The sequence below is a fragment of the Musa acuminata genome, chromosome BXJ3-9 (assembly GCF_036884655.1).
Source record: "Musa acuminata AAA Group cultivar baxijiao chromosome BXJ3-9, Cavendish_Baxijiao_AAA, whole genome shotgun sequence".
NCBI classification, from domain to species: domain Eukaryota; kingdom Viridiplantae; phylum Streptophyta; class Magnoliopsida; order Zingiberales; family Musaceae; genus Musa; species Musa acuminata.
In genome coordinates, this window is record NC_088357.1 from 48,799,421 (window position 1) to 48,816,967 (window position 17,547).

General features: G+C 45.2%; 3 protein-coding genes across 3 annotated transcripts; 2 read left to right on the top strand and 1 right to left on the bottom strand.

The window, feature by feature from the left end:
* The first annotated feature begins 673 nt into the window (after positions 1-673).
* On the top strand, positions 674-2,299 carry LOC135650197 (CASP-like protein 1D1). Its single transcript, XM_065169413.1, has 3 exons — positions 674-989; positions 1,650-1,776; positions 1,895-2,299. The coding sequence occupies exons 1-3, from the start codon at positions 712-714 to the stop codon at positions 2,114-2,116; spliced, it is 627 nt and encodes a 208-aa protein (XP_065025485.1). The 5' UTR covers positions 674-711; the 3' UTR covers positions 2,117-2,299.
* A 1,678-nt stretch (positions 2,300-3,977) lies between these two features.
* Positions 3,978-8,305, bottom strand: LOC135650198 (vesicle-associated membrane protein 724-like). The gene is made up of 5 exons (XM_065169414.1): positions 7,946-8,305; positions 6,304-6,445; positions 6,073-6,193; positions 4,556-4,618; positions 3,978-4,463 (listed from the first exon to the last, which is right to left on the bottom strand). Exons 1-5 carry the CDS (start codon positions 8,145-8,147, stop codon positions 4,305-4,307), a joined length of 687 nt encoding a protein of 228 aa, XP_065025486.1. The 5' UTR covers positions 8,148-8,305; the 3' UTR covers positions 3,978-4,304.
* Positions 8,306-11,985: 3,680 nt separating this feature from the next.
* LOC135648550 (heavy metal-associated isoprenylated plant protein 36-like) lies at positions 11,986-13,433 on the top strand. The gene is made up of 3 exons (XM_065166318.1): positions 11,986-12,141; positions 12,320-12,395; positions 12,501-13,433. The coding sequence occupies exons 1-3, from the start codon at positions 12,100-12,102 to the stop codon at positions 13,256-13,258; spliced, it is 876 nt and encodes a 291-aa protein (XP_065022390.1). The 5' UTR covers positions 11,986-12,099; the 3' UTR covers positions 13,259-13,433.
* The last annotated feature ends 4,114 nt before the right edge of the window (positions 13,434-17,547 follow it).

Below are 17,547 nucleotides of genomic sequence, written 5' to 3' on the forward strand. Positions count from 1 at the left end.
GATGCTGACACAAATAAGGCTTGCGTGTGCAAATCAAACTTCGTGGGAACGCCCGTTCTACGCTACACAGCCTTTTGCCCACTTTGTCAAACTTGGCATCGGTATCCTCTCCTTCCCTCCAACCAGAAACTAAAACACCTCTCTATTTCTCATTCTTAATAGCGATTAGTCTACATCTCGTGGTCACGTCGTGGCCAAACGAGTGCACTTGCGTGCTTCCATTCGGGAGGTCGATGGATGATGGCGGGGGGGTCGCTCGCTTTTTGGTTTCTTCCTCTGGAGATCTCGAGACGCCTGAATGGCCGACCTCTTTCTTTCTTTCTTTCCTTCTTTCTCTCTACATGTGCCATCGAACCTTTCTTTGACTTTTATTGTTGGTCAGAGGTGGATAAGATCATGGAATGGTCGACGTGTTCATCTGAATGGTTGGGTGTGCGTGAGCTGGCTCCGTGCATCGGCTTCTTCAAGCAAATTTACGATGCCACACCCACAGTCCACCAGACTTGCAATTCAACTACTGCTACCTAACAAGAAACCGATTTGATAAAATATGGGACCCGCAGAGGCGGATGCGTACGTTCTTCCGTTCATACCGCGAACGACGTGTGGATTATGCCACCTCCCGCTACCCGTGTCCTGTGCTTTATATATCGATACGGAAACACCGGAGAGGACCATTCTTCAACCCAACTCCCTCGGAGAGCACAGGCCATGGCATCCACGGAGACGAGTACTACGTCTACCACCAACGACTTCTCCGGCGGCAAGACCGCCCCGGAGTACGGATACGCGGTGCCGTCGCGGCCGCCTCCCAATCTCTTCTTCCTCGACTTCGGGCTGAGGCTCCTCCTCTTTGCGTCCGCTGTCACGGCGCTCGTGGTCATGGTCACCAGCAAGCAGACCAAACTTATTCCCGTCACTGTGGCGCCTTCGTCCCAGATCTTCTTGGTCAGTCGCGACGCCAAGTTTCAGCACTCTCCGGCCTTCATGTAAGTTTGCCGACGCATGCTAGCTGGTTAGGAAGAGAACCAATTAAGTTTGGTTGTGCTGGGCCAACTCAGGCTGAGCCATAGCTATAGCTAGCCGTGGTTTTTCTTTGCGCTACCACACTTGAATTTTATTTCTAACATATATATATATATATATATATATATATATATATATATATATATATATATATATATATATATATATATTATCCCAGCTTCTCAAACAAATGATAGTGGATACATAAATCTGATGCTTATGGCTGTATGTGCAGTATTACTTTAAATTATATATGGATCTTGATAAACCATTTACAACTTACCTCGATGCTATAAATATCATGCACGTCCACCTTTTTCTCCTTGGACTTGCAAGATTTTGTTTGAAAAGTCAAAGATTTAAGTCATCTTTTTATCCAGAGTTGATTTCCAAGTTTTTATTTTTCTTACGGAAGCTTCCATAGTCTTACTCGTAATGCCGCCATCCGAGTAGGTGGATGGTTCATATTGCATAGTTCAGAGACTGTGGATGGGTCCTCCTATCATATATTTATATGCATGTATATATAAGATATGGAAGAAGAATATAAAGATAATTGATTTATGACATGTTGTCTGACGATCGACTGATGAATTCTTGGTTTGTGTTTGGCCTTTGTGCAGATATCTGGTGGCTGCGCTTTCGGTCACTGGTTTGTACAGCATCATCACCATGTTGGTTTCCTTGTTTTCCATCGCAAGCCCCTCTCCATCACCAAAGACGCTGTTCCTTCTCATCCTCTTCGACACGGTAGACTAACTAACTTTAGTTTGTGGTGGTGTTGGATCCATATCGACCACTTGGATATAAACTTTTATATGGCGACATGAAGTAGCCATGTATGACGACGTTGCTTCTCTTTTGACAGCTGATGGCCGGAGTGATGGCTTCAGCCACCGGCAACGCGGGATCCGTCGCCTACATAGGTCTGAAGGGCAACTCTCATGTGAATTGGAACAAGATCTGCAACATGTATGGGAAGTTCTGCCGGCACGTAGGCAGCTCCGCGGCCGTCTCCCTCATCGCCTCCATCGTCCTCGTCTTGCTCGTCGTGCTCTCCTCCTATTCTCTCTACCGTCGCAGTCGCTAATGACAGTTAACGCGTCCACCTTCTCTCTTTAGCAGGTAGAGTTTGGTGTCACGTTTAGTGGTGTGTAATCCATTCACATGGTCTTGTCGTCGTCGTCGTCGTTCGTCTTGTGTAATGGTGATAGTGTGGTTTGCTTCTTCGTGTCGCCGCCAAATGTGAAAACACTGGTTTCTGTTTTGTTGACTGCGACTCCTTTGGCGATCGCATATATGTTGATCGAGAAAGCATTCATCACCACGACGATGCTTTACGAATGGTAACCGAATGGCAACCACAGAAGAGAGAGCGAGCATTGACTGTGCTGTGCATGCCTTCCTTTCGTCCACCAAATGAGCCATTCCAAGTAGCCAATTGCATGTAGAATGACTTCTCCAAGAATAAGCTGGTCGGAACTATCGGGCACGGGCCAATGACACGGCGGTGCCAACACAGAATGATCGGGTCCCATTCATTCCCTGTTCCGTAACATCAACCACGAACACAACGACTACACGTCTAATCCCTTACTGCTCACTTTTCATCCTCGACCATCCAATTACTATCGATTAGATGACTTCGAGCCGCCCTCCCTGTTTTCATTTAATGAATTTATTGCGGTACTATACTGTGGGACGACACATTTCATCATACACATCGTGGCGGGCCATGTCAAAGTCTCGGTAATCTGGATATCAATACAAGAGACACATTTCCTTGTGGATCTGTCCAATAAACAAAGAGGTTATTCCTTACCAATTCATCCTACTTTGTGTCCAATAAATAAAGAGGTTGTGCATACGTTCAGCGAAAGTATCAGAGCAAATCACAGACCACCAACCAAGACATGGAGAACCACTCACTGGTAATAGTGGTAGATGCAAAAACTGTGGCGGGGGGCATGGATTCAGAAAAAAGTTGCAGAGGTTAGAGGTAACCAGAGAAACGGCTGCTGCACCTGAGGCTCAGCCTCATTCATCGCGTTTGCTTCAGTTTTCAGGCACGATTCCTAGGTATCGCTTGGCGTGCATGCATCCCGAAGCCCGCCAGGAGGATAGAGCGTTAGAATGTTCATCTGCATGCGGCGCAGGTCGGCGCAGAACTGGAGCGCTTCGTTCATGGTCTTCTGCGCCCCGCTCAGGGCTTCTTCCATGTGTGTGTGGCACAGGTAATGAGAATTGATCTGGAAGAGGATCTTGTCGTGCCGTTCTTGGAACCTCGTCAACCTCTCCTCGGCTTGCTCGAGAGCCTCGCTGACGCGCCTCAGCTTCTCGGCCATGAGCTGCCGCCGGTGCCATTTCTTCAGCTCCAACGAGCTCAGCAAACCCAACGAAGCGAGGCCTGCGAGAATCGAAAGAACGTGCAGCAGACCCATGGAGAGGGAGGGAGGGAGGGAGGGAGGGAGGTCCGTGAAAGGAACGGAGACCAACCAAGGATTGCAGGAGCCGATTCCTTGCTCCGTCGTGAAGATAATAAAAAATACCAGCCGGAAAGCAAGTAGCCAAACAGGAGATTTCAGGTTCTAAAACATCAAAAAGGAAGCACGAGCGTCTTTTTCTTACGGTCGCGGGCAGGAAAGCAGGTCTCAAGGTACATGGTTCCGTCGAGCGGCGATTCCCCTATCATATGGCTCCGGCTCCGGCTCTGGCTCCGGCCGGCACGAGATACATACAGAGAGGGTTGACTAGAATATAAATACATGCACCATCTTAGCTGCCGGTTTCGCTCATGGCACATCAGACAGCATTAGTCTACCATGGACTCATCATAGGGCTCTTCTTTTCCACGTATTTTTCCCAAAAACACATACATCTGGACTAGTACTTTACTTGCATCAAGTCGTCCTCATATTTATATATACAAAATGTAGATAGATTGCAGAGAGTATATAAATTTGGCTTTGCGTCCATATTCCATATCTCAAGAGTGTCTAAAACTTTGAAGCCCCCACAGGCAGGCAGTACACGGTAAGAAAGAATACGATTAGAGGATGAAATAAACGTTGAAAGGCAAAAAAAAAGACAAGTCGCACACATTTAAGGAATCTGGAATCCACGCACCTTCTCCTACAGCATAACTTGTAGCAGTCGAAAAGATGACCAGAAGCTTGTTCTGCTAACGGAAAAGTGACGAGGTCTGTAAGAATATTTCTTCTATTCTCTTCCTCCTTTTGATCTATTTGGCAGAGTATCGGCTATAAGATGCATTTTTCTTAGCTGTTCTGCTTGGTGCAGTCAAATCCACGGCACACGGACACCCATATAATAACAACTAAAAACAGCAGAATTCCAAGGACCACCAGCTTGATTTTCATGTTCTGCAACCACATTTTCTTACGAATTCTCGTCCCCTGTTTCTTGAACCCTTGAGCCTGGAAATTGAACATATCTAACATGATCACTGAACTATAATACACACACACACACATAATAATATAAGCTAATTTCCAAATTATCTGGCTACCTCATTTCGCAAGTCTGATGCCTTTGCTTCCAGATCAGTCAGCTTCTCCCCGCGCTCTAGAGTCTGAAAAATATAAGTGCATAACCCAAGAAACTTATACATTGGGTTCCAAAAAAGTTGATGATGAAACTGTCAAAAAGACTAAATATTATTTTATAGCAATTTAAATGAGGGCAACAAAAAATGGTGCTGGTTCTCCTTTCGCACTTTAACAATAGCAGAAATCAGAGTCTTTTCGTAAATGCAACAAAGTTCTATTTAAATATAGGCTTATCCTTCCGACTTTCATCATTAACACCCGTGAAACTTTTGTTGTCTGCAATATGACAAACAAACCAATAGCAAAGGTAATAGTAGGGCCAAATGACAGATCTCCTGTCAGAGCAGCTACCATCTAAATGATAAGAATCTTAAATATGGCCCACTAAATGTTCATCTATTACTTGGATATGGCAATCCAAATTTGGCAAAAATGTTTCCAGGATTCTGGGTGTCAGTAGTGCACTCAAAAACAAACCGAAAGGAGAAACCTTTTTCCTAATAAAATGCTGTGTTTGGTCCTGCATATGGGATCATATCCACCGATCAGCAGACCCAGACCTCAGTCCTACAGCACCAAGGTCCATATTCTGCAATTTACTGGCAGATCATAGTTTGCATTTATTGACCAACTACTAGAATAATATGCAGAAAAAATATATCCTGCGACTTGCATGAAGATCTAGAAGGGGTCACCTAAAAATAACACAGATGCCGGTCACAAAAGGGGATGGTGTAGGGCTTGTCAATCCTGGTTATGTCTTTCTCAAGGTAATTTCTGTTAATGCATTTGCAACACGAAATCTCTGTAAATGAATAAGATACTTCCGCTTGGTAGCTTAACATTGCCACCACTTTGATCAGATTTCACATTGTTTTGGTTCAAAATACCAACAGGTTTAAGCATGCCAGCGAATAATCAAATTATTTTAAGTCTATATTTGCAAAAAAATTTCTAAAAAGATTTTTCTGGTTCAAAATCACCTTGGTTAGTGATATCAGATAAAGTGAAAAATAGTTTTCACTAAGTAGTCAAATATTTTTCCTCACACGCAAAAGGGAAAGAACATGTGTCTTGATGTGCTGATCTATTTTGAACTTAAGGTCATAAGGCTAAAACATAGACAGTGGCAGACCTGTTTAAGGAATTAATATGGAAAAGATTTCTTCTAACATGTTAGAGCATTACCAACATTTTTCTTTGTTTTCAATGTCATTTCCAATTGTAGAAATACCCGACTAGCTTTACATGATAGGCAATAAGATTTTTAGATCCATGAAGCAAACAGAAGAGCTTCATAATAATTTAGTAGGGATTTTAATAGAAAACAGTAAAAGATGAAGCTCAAATATAAAATTCCAATTAAATTCCAGTGCACTCGGTATTTGAAAACACAAGGAATTATTACTACAAATTTGTATACCTAACCTTTTATTACTGAAGTTGCATCAAAACATCTGTAACAAGAATCAAGTACCTTATCGATGTTCTCCAACATAATGTTTTTCACTTCTGAAACTTGGACCTTAACTTTCAAAAGCTTTTCTACCTCTTCTGCATGATCAATTATATATTGCATGTGCCCCTTAATGACTGGGCTGCAGCATATAAGTTAAGTTCGTATAAAACTTGAATTAGGTTTAAGAAAAAGGTAAAAAAAGCACCAGCTGGAAGTCTGGAACAGAGAAGCATGATACGATAAGCATACCCAAATTCTTTATTTAGACTTTTGGCAGTTGCTGTATCAGCTTTGCCACCACCATATCTCTTGGTAAAGTCCGCTTTCAGTCGCTCCAAGAAAGCTATGGAAACATTTTTCACAACAGAGTCTTTGGTAACAACACAGTATGCTGCAATATCAAGGGAAGGAAATAGATGTCCTCATTAAAAGTACTTCTACATCTATATGATTAATGGCAGATCAGTTTACCCATGACTTTAATGCACATGAAAGTTAAACATCATTAACATTTTGATGATAAGATAATTAAATAAAATACTTATCAGATGCATTGACTAGAAGATTGACCTTTCTTCACTAGCTAGCATACATGAAACAATGCAGAATAGAAGCAGGAAATTCTCACATTTGTATCTATTATACTAGTATCTAATTCTCAGATTTGCTAAAACCCTGCATAGTTTACAAACCCAAAAGCCTAATACAGCATTCAAATTCCCGAAGATATACACTATCTTTGTCCACTGCAACAACCTAACACCATGTTGATTGATTTTGACATTAGACTCATAACAACAATGCAAATGAACTCTTCGAAGTCTAAAGGTATTACAAATGAAAACTGGCAGAAAACAATAATAATCTCATCATGATCTCTATGTTACGTAGCCATATCGTGCAAGTAACATCTATTTGTAAAGAAGTATCCGGTTCAATAACGTAGATCGCTGGTAAATAAATATGTAGGATACAGCATCATGCTTACAGAAGAAACGGAAAAAAAGGTGTCAGCCCCAATTGTTCTTTATTGCAATCACAGTGTCCAAGTCAATAAGTTAATATCAACGGTGCACCAATATGCAGAAGAATATGCTTATGACCATAGAGGCTGAAGGCATTAAACCCTACTGGGCACTATAGCAATGATATCGGGAAGACATGTCGCGAGTACATCTATGATACATACACATTGCTCCTAATTTCACCAAGAAGCTAGACTCTTCAATCACAAGTCTTTGAATAAAACAGAATTTGTGATTCTGCTATCTGAAGGGCATTAGGAACTCCAAACATACATGATACAGTGCCGTGATAGTAAAATATTATAGAATAAATCTGTATATTTTGCGACCCCTTCAAAAGCATAATTGAAACACTACAATAGCTTCCCGATGTGTGAATTCTATTTGTAACAAATCTGTGACAAGATGTAATCCTTTTGCTTCCATAACCCTATAGCGGTTTCCCTTCACCTTTCTGAGCCTGCTGATTGGCATACGTCGATAATCAAAGGGGCAATATCTTAGCTTGAAAACTCATTAGTACATTCAGCATCATGCATTAGCTTCAGACATCTATTATTCTCCGCTTAATGTTGTTATTATTTATTTTGACTTCCGCAAACATAGTGGTCTCTTCGAATGATGTTGATCCCGCAGAGAAAGTAGAAGAAATAGTGGTATCCTATAAAATATGCATCGGATTCTTCATGAAGAAGGCCAAATTAAACGTAATTTTCGTGGCATTTTCTAGTTCACACATAAACCTTCACTCATCAAGCAGGCAACTTCCAAGAACCACATCGAACTGCCACCATGAGTCATACTGAACGCATATGAATAGATCAAGCGTATGTCACGGCATGATACTATCGAGATCGGGAAGATACCGTAGCCATTATGGACGAGGAAGATGAAAGTGTGGGCATCGCAAGCGTAGGTGGAGAGCTTGTTGGAGGAGGGGAGCTTTTGGAGGCACTGCGCCGCGATCGCCGGGAAGTTGCCGGTGTACTCCGTGTACTCCGCGAGCACCACGGTCCCCCGCGCCACGAACCCGTAGATGAACCAACCCTCTTTCCCTTCCTCCGCCATTGCTGCGCGCCCCGCTCCTCCCTCTTCTCTTCAAGAATCGGATCTCGGAAGACAGAGATCAGGAATTCCTAGATTCGATCGCCTTCGGCTTCTTCCCGGATCAGATTGTTGTCCTCCTGGTGGTGGGGGGGCAGCAGGGAAGGGTTCGAAGCCTTTTGGGTTTGGGAAGCGGAATGCGAATCAAAGGTCATGCATCATTTAGGCGACCACAGTCATCGCTCGCGGCTGTGGCGCGTGCTTCGGTCCGACGGCAAACAGCAATCTCCAACATCCATTTCTAAACCACGTGTAAACCTAAGGGGGTCCCACATGTCACATGACCTTTGTGAATGCCGTCTTGTGTCGGAGACATGGCAGCTGCGGCCGCGGAGAGACCGCGTGTTCCAGAAACTGCGATATTATTATTATTTGAGCATTTCTTTTGGTGCGTGAATGGCGGTAGGAAGGAAGGAATCAAACGGGGTATACAATGCACTCGAGTCGTCGATGCAGAAAACTCGAAGCGTAGGACTCAGCATCTGTCTCTCCGTTGACTTTTTCTTCTCTCTCCAGGTGCGAAGAAAAAGGGGGTAAGACGAGGAAGAAGCCGTACAAGTCAAACGTGATCGTAAAGCGGGTGGGAATTTTGGGGTAAATGGCAATGCATATATATTTCTCGCTGATCTTTCTGTGGACCAACTCTTTCTGCCACCATGTTTTTTACCAAGGAATTAGATGCTAAAACGAAGAATTAGGGAAACCAGTGTCGTAAAGAGTATCCCCAGTAAATAATATATCATCGCATGTAGGGGGTATATAAGATGCAGAGACAAGAGATTGGCTAGCAAGTTACATCGCGTTAGAGCTAAGTCGTCGATGTGTTCGTCACACGAGGCTCTCGATGATGATAAATAGGAACAGTTCAACCCACCATCCATATCTAAGTCGATCTTAGTTACCATCCGCTGCACACACTATTTCCCACGAAGTCCTTTGTACTTCATCGAAATTAATAATTCGATTAGGAGGTGGGCTCGGCCCATTTACCGCAAACGAGGCCCACGAAGGCCCGTCCGTCATGGGCCCTTCGCCCCAATCACAACATCATTCCAAAAAGAGGATGGTTATCGTTTTCTGTAAAATAATAGAAAATTTATAGAGCAGATGACAACTTCATCTTCACATGTTCGAAATATTTAACGACGTAGCATAAATTCATATGCTTCTTCTACATGATATTACGAAGCGGAAAGGCTTGGCAAAAGAAAGCATGCATTGGCATAAGGAAACAAGCTTAATGTGCTACAGGAATTCGAATTCTAAGATATGGTCAGTTGTTTTCGTTTCCTTGCAAGGAGAGAGGAGTAAAGAGAAATAATGGACGGTGGATGCTGTGGGAGTAGTAGCCGACGCCGATGGGTGTCTGGGGCCCTCGCCGCGGCAATGTCTGTGCAGGGTGCAGGGTGCAGGGTGCAGGGTGCAGGGTGCAGCGAACCCCCCGGTTTGGAGAATCCAAGACATTGTTAGGGGAGGTGTGAGGAAGACGTTGACATTGGTTCGGAAAGGAACAAAGGAAAAGGGCATCGAATGGTACCCCGGAAACAATCAATATACATTATGTCACAACCTCTTTTAATTACCCCCACAGACGGACGGGCAGGCTAAGTTGAACAGTGGCTCCTCATTATACCGAGTCACCCCTCTGACAACTCCGCACATTGCATCCCGATTTCTTCTCCCTGTTGTTTGCTGCATGGAGCTTACCTACCTCCCACCATCAACAGCAAGGATCCATTTACTTCACCCCAAGTGTGCCAGCCGATATACATAGATATGTACATAAGGGACATACACCAAACTATTATTTGGACTGGACTGGACTGGACTGGACTCCTTTGCATGAATCCTCCTCCTCGTTCTGTGGATTTCCTGCAGACCATTTTAGTGGTTGAGATCCATTACTGGTCTCTTTGCTCTACCTCCGAAGAATAGCTAGTTCAAAACCGTAGGATTACAATTATGTGATGCTGACACCCGAGCAAGCTTTTTCCAGGTCCCTCATAAAGATCCAACAGGCAAATTGTGCCAGGCTGATCCCAGAATGGATCCATCGGTTGTTGGACTTGTCGTCCCGCCCATGCATTGGCCGGAGGTTCATCCCGACCGTTGACTGCATAGGCCGAACGAATTGCATGGACAAAGCTGCTTGCCTGCCGCTGAGCAGCTGCTGTTTTCCAAATACTTTTCCATTCGAGCCAAGTTCGCCGGTTGAATCTTCTCCGTCGCTAGTAGTTCTGAAGTTTCTTCTTCCTCCGTTTGAATCACATGCATTCCGTCGATTGTTTTGAGACGATTGATGCTGATCAATGACCGGATGGGCCTTTAACTTCCACTTCAGTTTTTGCACCGTACGACTTATAAGTGGGTGGAATCTCCGTTTTCGAACCATGAGGAACGACTAATACTACCGAGGGCCTTGACGTGTGATGGCAACATCAACTTGTTTGCGAGACGAAATAAGCTTTCGCGTTCGTAGGATCGAATAAGCAAGCCATTTCCCTTCCTCGCGCTGGTGTTGCGGCACGGAAGTCGATGCATTATTAGCCGCCCACGGGTCCCAACCCTGAGAGAGAAGAGAAGGATTTGGAGATAAAACAAGGCCATCAGTTACTGAAACATCTGGTGCCGCCATTGATTGTATGGTGTACTCAAAGAGTGGTCGGAGGACAGCCGTGTGCAGCATCTTCTAAGCTCCGACTCTCACATTATCCATGATGGAAGTGAGTCTCTTACTTGCCCAGAAGTACACACACACACCCGTCATGAATAGTTGACAATAATGGTGCATGTGAACATGGGGCATCATGATTTATTACCGGTCCTTTTCCTTTGGGAGGGGGGGGGGGGGAGGGGGAGGGGGGCTCAGGATAAAAACGGAGCAGGATTTATCGCCCTCACACCAACCCATGTCCTTCAGCCCTTCAATGCGCGAGTCTGAGATCCTTGCATTTCTAGCGGGAAGCTGAGACTAAACGGTGGTAGGTCATAATGGCGAGGGTCAAAATCTGAGACTCGTTGGCCTTTTTGTTGTTGTTCTCAGCTTTCAGTGCACTCTCTCTCTCTCTCTCTCTCTCTCTCTCCTCTAAGCAACTCGGCATTCCCAAGTCACTCTGGGGGTTGGTTTGACGTATTTATCCATCAGAACTTCATTCGATCTAAATATTGTCGATCACGATGCATGTACATATACTAAGAAGAGGGGGTGATACTCTTTTTTTGTTGTCTCTCTCTGCTTTCTCATCATCTTACTCGAATTACATGGCCTTTCAAAAGTGACACAATGATGCATGCATGATAGTCTGTGTTTGTGTGTGTAGATCCTCAAAGCTCCGACGGCAGACTCTGCTGAATGATGCTAAGAGAAGCATCTGCCACGTGAGCGATTGGACTAGCGGGCGGGGCCCGACTGGCCGGGCTAATCACCGCACGCGTGAGGCATGTGATGAGCTCAATGTTTCAGCGAAGTAATAGAAGACGAAATGTGTGTGTGTGTGTGTGCGAGAGAGAGAGAGAGAGAGATGACAATGCAACCACATGGGAACTTTTAAGGGCTACAGCGGAGGCACTGTTCATAGTGTGGCCCCAAAGTCAACAACTTTCAGGATTAGATTACCATCCGATACTGATCCACGAATGATGACCGAGTGCGATGAAGCCTAACATTTCATGTGCATCCCACTGCACTGCTGCTATCTGTTGGTGAACCAATGGACGGCTATGATTGGCTCTATATATCTCAAGCCCAACTCGACCATACGAGTACTCATCTGATTACCTTCTCCTCCGCCGTAGCCGCTCTACTATATATCATAGTCACTCCATTGCTCCTCCCTCCAATCACAGCTTCGTCTTTGCATTTGCCTTGATACCACCCTCTTCGTAAAGTTAGCGTTCTTTGCTTTTGTTCTTCCTCATGGCAGCAGCTGGAGAGTGTGCAGAACCGCTGAAGTATCAGGTACACTCACTCCTTGGACCGCTCTTCTTCTTCTTCTTCTCGACCATCATCTTCTTCTTCTTCTTCTTCTTCTTCTTCTGCTGCCGCTTTCCACTGACATGCTCTGCTGCTTTCCTCTGACATGCTCTCATCGTGTGAACGTTTGTTTGGGAACTTTTGGGTTTTGGTGGTGTTCCAGACATGGATTCTCAAGGTCTCCATCCACTGCGAAGGCTGCAGGAAGAAAGTAAAGAAGGTCCTTCAGAGTCTGGAAGGTACGCAACCTGGAAACCACCTCCATGTCCCTCGACTCCAACCTCGGTCTCCTCTGTTTCTCTCGTTTGCTTCCTGACAAGCTAAACCTTCCCGGGTTCCTTCAGGGGTTTACAAGACTACCGTGGATCCCCAACAGCACAAGGTGATCGTCACCGGGAACGTCGAGGCCGACATCCTTATCAAGAAGCTCCTCAAGGCTGGGAAACATGCCGAGCTCTGGCCCGAGAAGAAGCCTACCGGAGACGGTCTTCGCAGTGGCGCCGGCAGCAGCAACAGCAAGAAGAACAAGAACAAGAACGGTGACAAGCCCAACAAGCCATCGGAGAGCGTTGACAACAATCAAATTTCTCCTGCCACCGACGTCCCCTCGCATGCTTCCCGTAAACCAGAGGGTGAAGCCTCGAAGAATGGCGGGAAAAAGTCTACTCCGCCGCCCGAGAAGAAGGAAGGCGGAAAGGCTCCTATCACCGGGGAAGGCGGTAAGAAGAAGGACAAGGGGGGTCAAAACGGGAACAATAACAGCAGCAGCAACAGCAACAACAAGAACAAAAATGGAAGCGGAAATAGCGGCGGCTGTGCAGCTGAGGCTGAGGTAGCGCCACAAGAGGCCAGCAAGAAAACAGTATCAGGCGGCGGTGCCGCGTTCCCACCGGCCGCGTTCAATTTTCCGGTATACTCGACTCCGCAAGTGCCCTCATATCTAGTGAGCTACAACTCGATGCAGCCGACCATGAGCTACGGTGGTGCATACTACAGCGCGCCGTTGCCAATCCTGCAGAACAGCTGCGTCTACTCCGCAGCATCGCCAGGCTCGTATTACAACTTCGGCGAGGAGAGCGCCAATGCTTGCGGTATCATGTGATGGAGGCTATCGTCACATCCATCAAGCATCTGAATCTAAACATATATGACGTGACCTGTTTCTGGACTCGAGCAGTAATCAATGGCATTGCAGTGTTAATTAAGCTGATACTGCTTGAGGAAGTGTGACCGTGGAATCTAGTTGAAGTGAGTTTCGGACTTTGGTTTGGCTTCTATGTTTTTGTGAATGCCGGAAAAGAAGCACTGTTGTTTAGTTCACAGCATTAGCCCCGTAATCTATTTGGTGGTACTTTAGAGACAACATTCATCGGCTTCATATGCTCAGGGAGGAGCAAAAAACTTGTGTTCTTGATTCTGACGATGGGCACAAAACCTGTAGCCAGTGGCGGTAGCAATCAGCACCCAATAGCAGTAGGTTGGATGCCTGCCTTCGCTTTCTGACATAAAGCCTACACGTTGTCTTTATTTAATTCATGCTTTTCTAACAAAAGTAAGGGCTACACTACTGACATTTATTTATATATGATAATAATATTTAACCCAATTGATCTTTTCTGTGTTGCAAAGTGCACAGATCGGAAAGCATAAACAAAAATCAGACTGTAAATTTCTTCCGTGTTGTAGTCTATTAAGTAAGAAGTAGAATTCGGCGATCTTCACATTAGCTTTGGTGCTTGTTATAAGGTCATCATTTTTGGATCTCACAGAGCTAATGTATTACTTGGAAGCGCGTAGATATGAGTTTGTAAACCGATTCCACAGTGCTGTCCTGGAGAACCCTAATCAAACAGTAATCCCTGGTCATGAAGTTGTACATGTATATATAATATATAATATATATATAGAAGTATAACCTGGTGCTTATCATTTGAAGAGCACTTTAGGTTTATGAAATTAGGAAACTATGCAGCCTTCATGTTCAAATTATATTCTGGCTGGGAGCAGTGAGGACAGACATCAAAGTTTTTGGTCTTGGGTTTAGCGGGACTTTAGCTCTACGTCTTGTATCGGCCGGTTATTTAACATGGCGTGCCAGTAGACTCTCACTTCCCACTTGTAGTGTTGTGTTTGACCCCACCGATGGCTCGGCTGTGTCTGTTGACTCTCTCTTTGACCGAGGCCGGATGAAGTATGAATGACACGGTCGATCCCCGAAGTCATTCCGATGAGAGAAACCAACAAGAAGCACAAGTTGAATCAGTTCCAGCTGCAGGATACTTTTTCTCGTTTCGACGCTTTTGGAATACCTGTGCATCGAGGAATCTGTAGATCTTCTACTTCTTGGACCACGAAGCTCGATTGACTCTCCTACAACATACATATATACATAGCTTGCCTATCCCCCCCCCCCCCCCCTGTTGGCCGTCGGGCTTCTGATTTCTTCGGCTTCCTTGATAACAGCAGACACTCTCCATGCACGTCTAAGACTGCCTATGATGATGTTGTTGGCTGCAAAACCACACTGGTTTTTTCTCTAGCGTCAATATGCATGTTCATGATGCGAACGAAGCTCATAAATACGACGACGACAAGCAGCATCGGTTGACGAGTGTTGAGATGGACATATGACAAGCTGATGCCGTGAATATCTTATATATATTTATTTATTTATTTATGTACTGTTGCTGTCTCTGAGCTGTGTTTAGTTATGGCATTCTGAACAGAGGAAGAGTAGATGGAGAGTTATTGTGGCGAGCGAGTCACGTCCCGAGCGGAGCGGACGCAGATTCTTCCCGCACTGAAAGGTAAAGAAATAAACAAGTGGAGATGGAAGAAACGAGGACGCCCGCTTTTGCTACTCCAGAAGCCAATCGGTGATGATGCGGCAGCGAGCGAGCGAGGCAGCAGTCCTTTAGCATGATGACTCCAATGGCGTCCGCCGTGTAATGTATCCCGTCGCGCATCCTGCACTGCACTCCACGGGGGCCATTCGAGTACTTTTACGGAGCGGGTCAGTAAATTAAGCCTCGATCTCATGTCTTGGCAGGACACCTCTGGAGATGAGATGAACAGTTGGGGGCACTTTAAAGGACGATCAAAATGGTGCTTCCCGAGAGGCACCGGATGGTAGATCTGGCTATTGTCCCTCGTTGGCATCAGTCACAGGACATCCAAGGACGATATGCCAAGATATTTGTTTGGGACAGCGGAAAAGGTCGAGGGTTGTATCATGTCGGCACATGATTTTAGGAGAATTCCCAATCTCCACGGAGACACATTACTGCCATCTTCTTCCCCCCCCACCCTTCCCTTCACGATGATGATAATGAATAATTCGAAACCCATAAATTTTATGTTATATTTTATTCCAACACGAATCTTACCTTGTTTCGCATGCATGGATTCAAGGACTGCAAACGTTTTACTTCACCAAACGAGATTGATTTCCCGGTGGATGAGTCCACCGCGAAGGACACTGACGGGGAAGATATGAACTCCATCGACATAACAAGTCCACTTACGACCCAATTACTGCCGAAGAGTCACCAGGAAGCCGTAAAATTATCTCGTTAAACGGTTCACACGAGAGCAGTCGATCTGACCATGAAACAAAAATCTCAGACATCAAGCATTATCACTCTCGCTCGTGAGAAATGATGCATTAGTAGAGAAACCAAAGCCTTTTGTTGCCTCCTCGACGATGATTGCTTGGCTTTTGGTACCCCTGGCCTTCCAAAGGCTTTGTTCCCCTACCAATCGATGGCCAAAGGCATCTGCCCGTAAGAGTCGCAAACTCATGCCCCGTCGTGTCCTGCATATGGATCGTCTCGAGGCTCCCCCATATACTCTCGCCATTCTTGACAACACACTAATACGAACGGTGTTTCCCATAGCGGTCACCTCGACGACGTTCCCGACATCAGACTTAATGTTGTTGGTCTTCAATTCCAGTTAGCTTGATGGTGTCACTCGCCTCCAGAAGAGAATCGGCGTACCTATGATGCGGCCACCGTGAGTGTACAGATGGGGAATACCCTCCTCGGGTCCAAACCGAAGAGATCTGCAAGGAGAGCAAATAAATGAGACAGTCAACGAAACACATTGGACGCTCCAAAATTGCATTAAGAAACCTTTTTTCTTGTAATTGATTGTTCTCATCCGCATCACCATTGCAGAGGTTGCAGTGGGTCGTCTGATCGACATCTGCTGAAGATACAACGATAAACCATGAGATTCCAACAACTTTTCTTGCAATTGATCTCCGTCGAGGGCGATATCAACATTAGCTACTCTATGCACACTCGATCAAAGAACTGCGTGGGGAGGTGTGATCTATGACAAAGGCCCAAAAAACCCGTCGCAGAAAAAGACAGTTGAACAAACACAACTTCGCTTCATCGTCCCTTGTCAGATGGAGACGGAAACATCCCTTCGTATCGAGAAGGACTTGTCAGTCGTAATTCACCTCTGCAAATGAAACCAACATCTAAGGATAAAAGACACTTCCGAAAAGATACATGCATGATGCTCAGAATGCGGCAAGACAAAAGAGAACCTTGTCGATTCTGATAGTTGAGAACGAGTGTTGCTTCTATAATGAGAAATACAAATCATTTTGTCCGGTCAGAACGAGGCTGAATTTTCATCCTCATAGGCCTTGTCAAAGGCAATCACTTAATGGAATTAGTTTTATACGGTCAAAGGCAAAGAGCCAGATGGCTTGAGATCCTGATCTCATATAGAGATAATAATGCACAAGAAAAAAGTAGTATCGAACACAATGAGGAAAGGAAAACACTGATCGCTGTCCAGTGACATCTCCTTGGTAACAATGAGAGGCTAATCCTCCTTCTCAACGATCGCAGCCCTTGCTTCTGTTATTGATCGCTGCTCCTTCCTCCAACCGAAGCATTCCGATGGAGATCTGTAGCTGACGTACGTTCGTCACTATCACCGAATGCATCTTTGGAGCTATCAGGAACCCCAGTGGCATGACATTCTCCTCCAATCACACATTTGCCTTTATCTTCAATCCGCCACTGTCACACCAACTCCAACAAGCAACGATGCCACCCTTACCCCTTTGGTGACTCTAAAGATTAGCCCTACTACACTTGCCACAACCGCAACGGCTCCCAAAGCTAGCGCCACTACTAATTGCGGTTGGAGCTCCGAAGGCTCCTACATTGGCCTCCTCTACTACGATCGGTCTCCCCGTTGCAATGCCTTTAGTGTTGCGCTCACCGATGCCACTCTCCATCAAATTCACTAGCCTCATCGAGGATCACCAGCACATAATCCTCTTCCTTTATTGGGTGCTGATCTACATCTTTAACTCTGCGCCGAACACTCGTCTTTGCACTAAGCACAGAGTTGGCCCAATCGCCT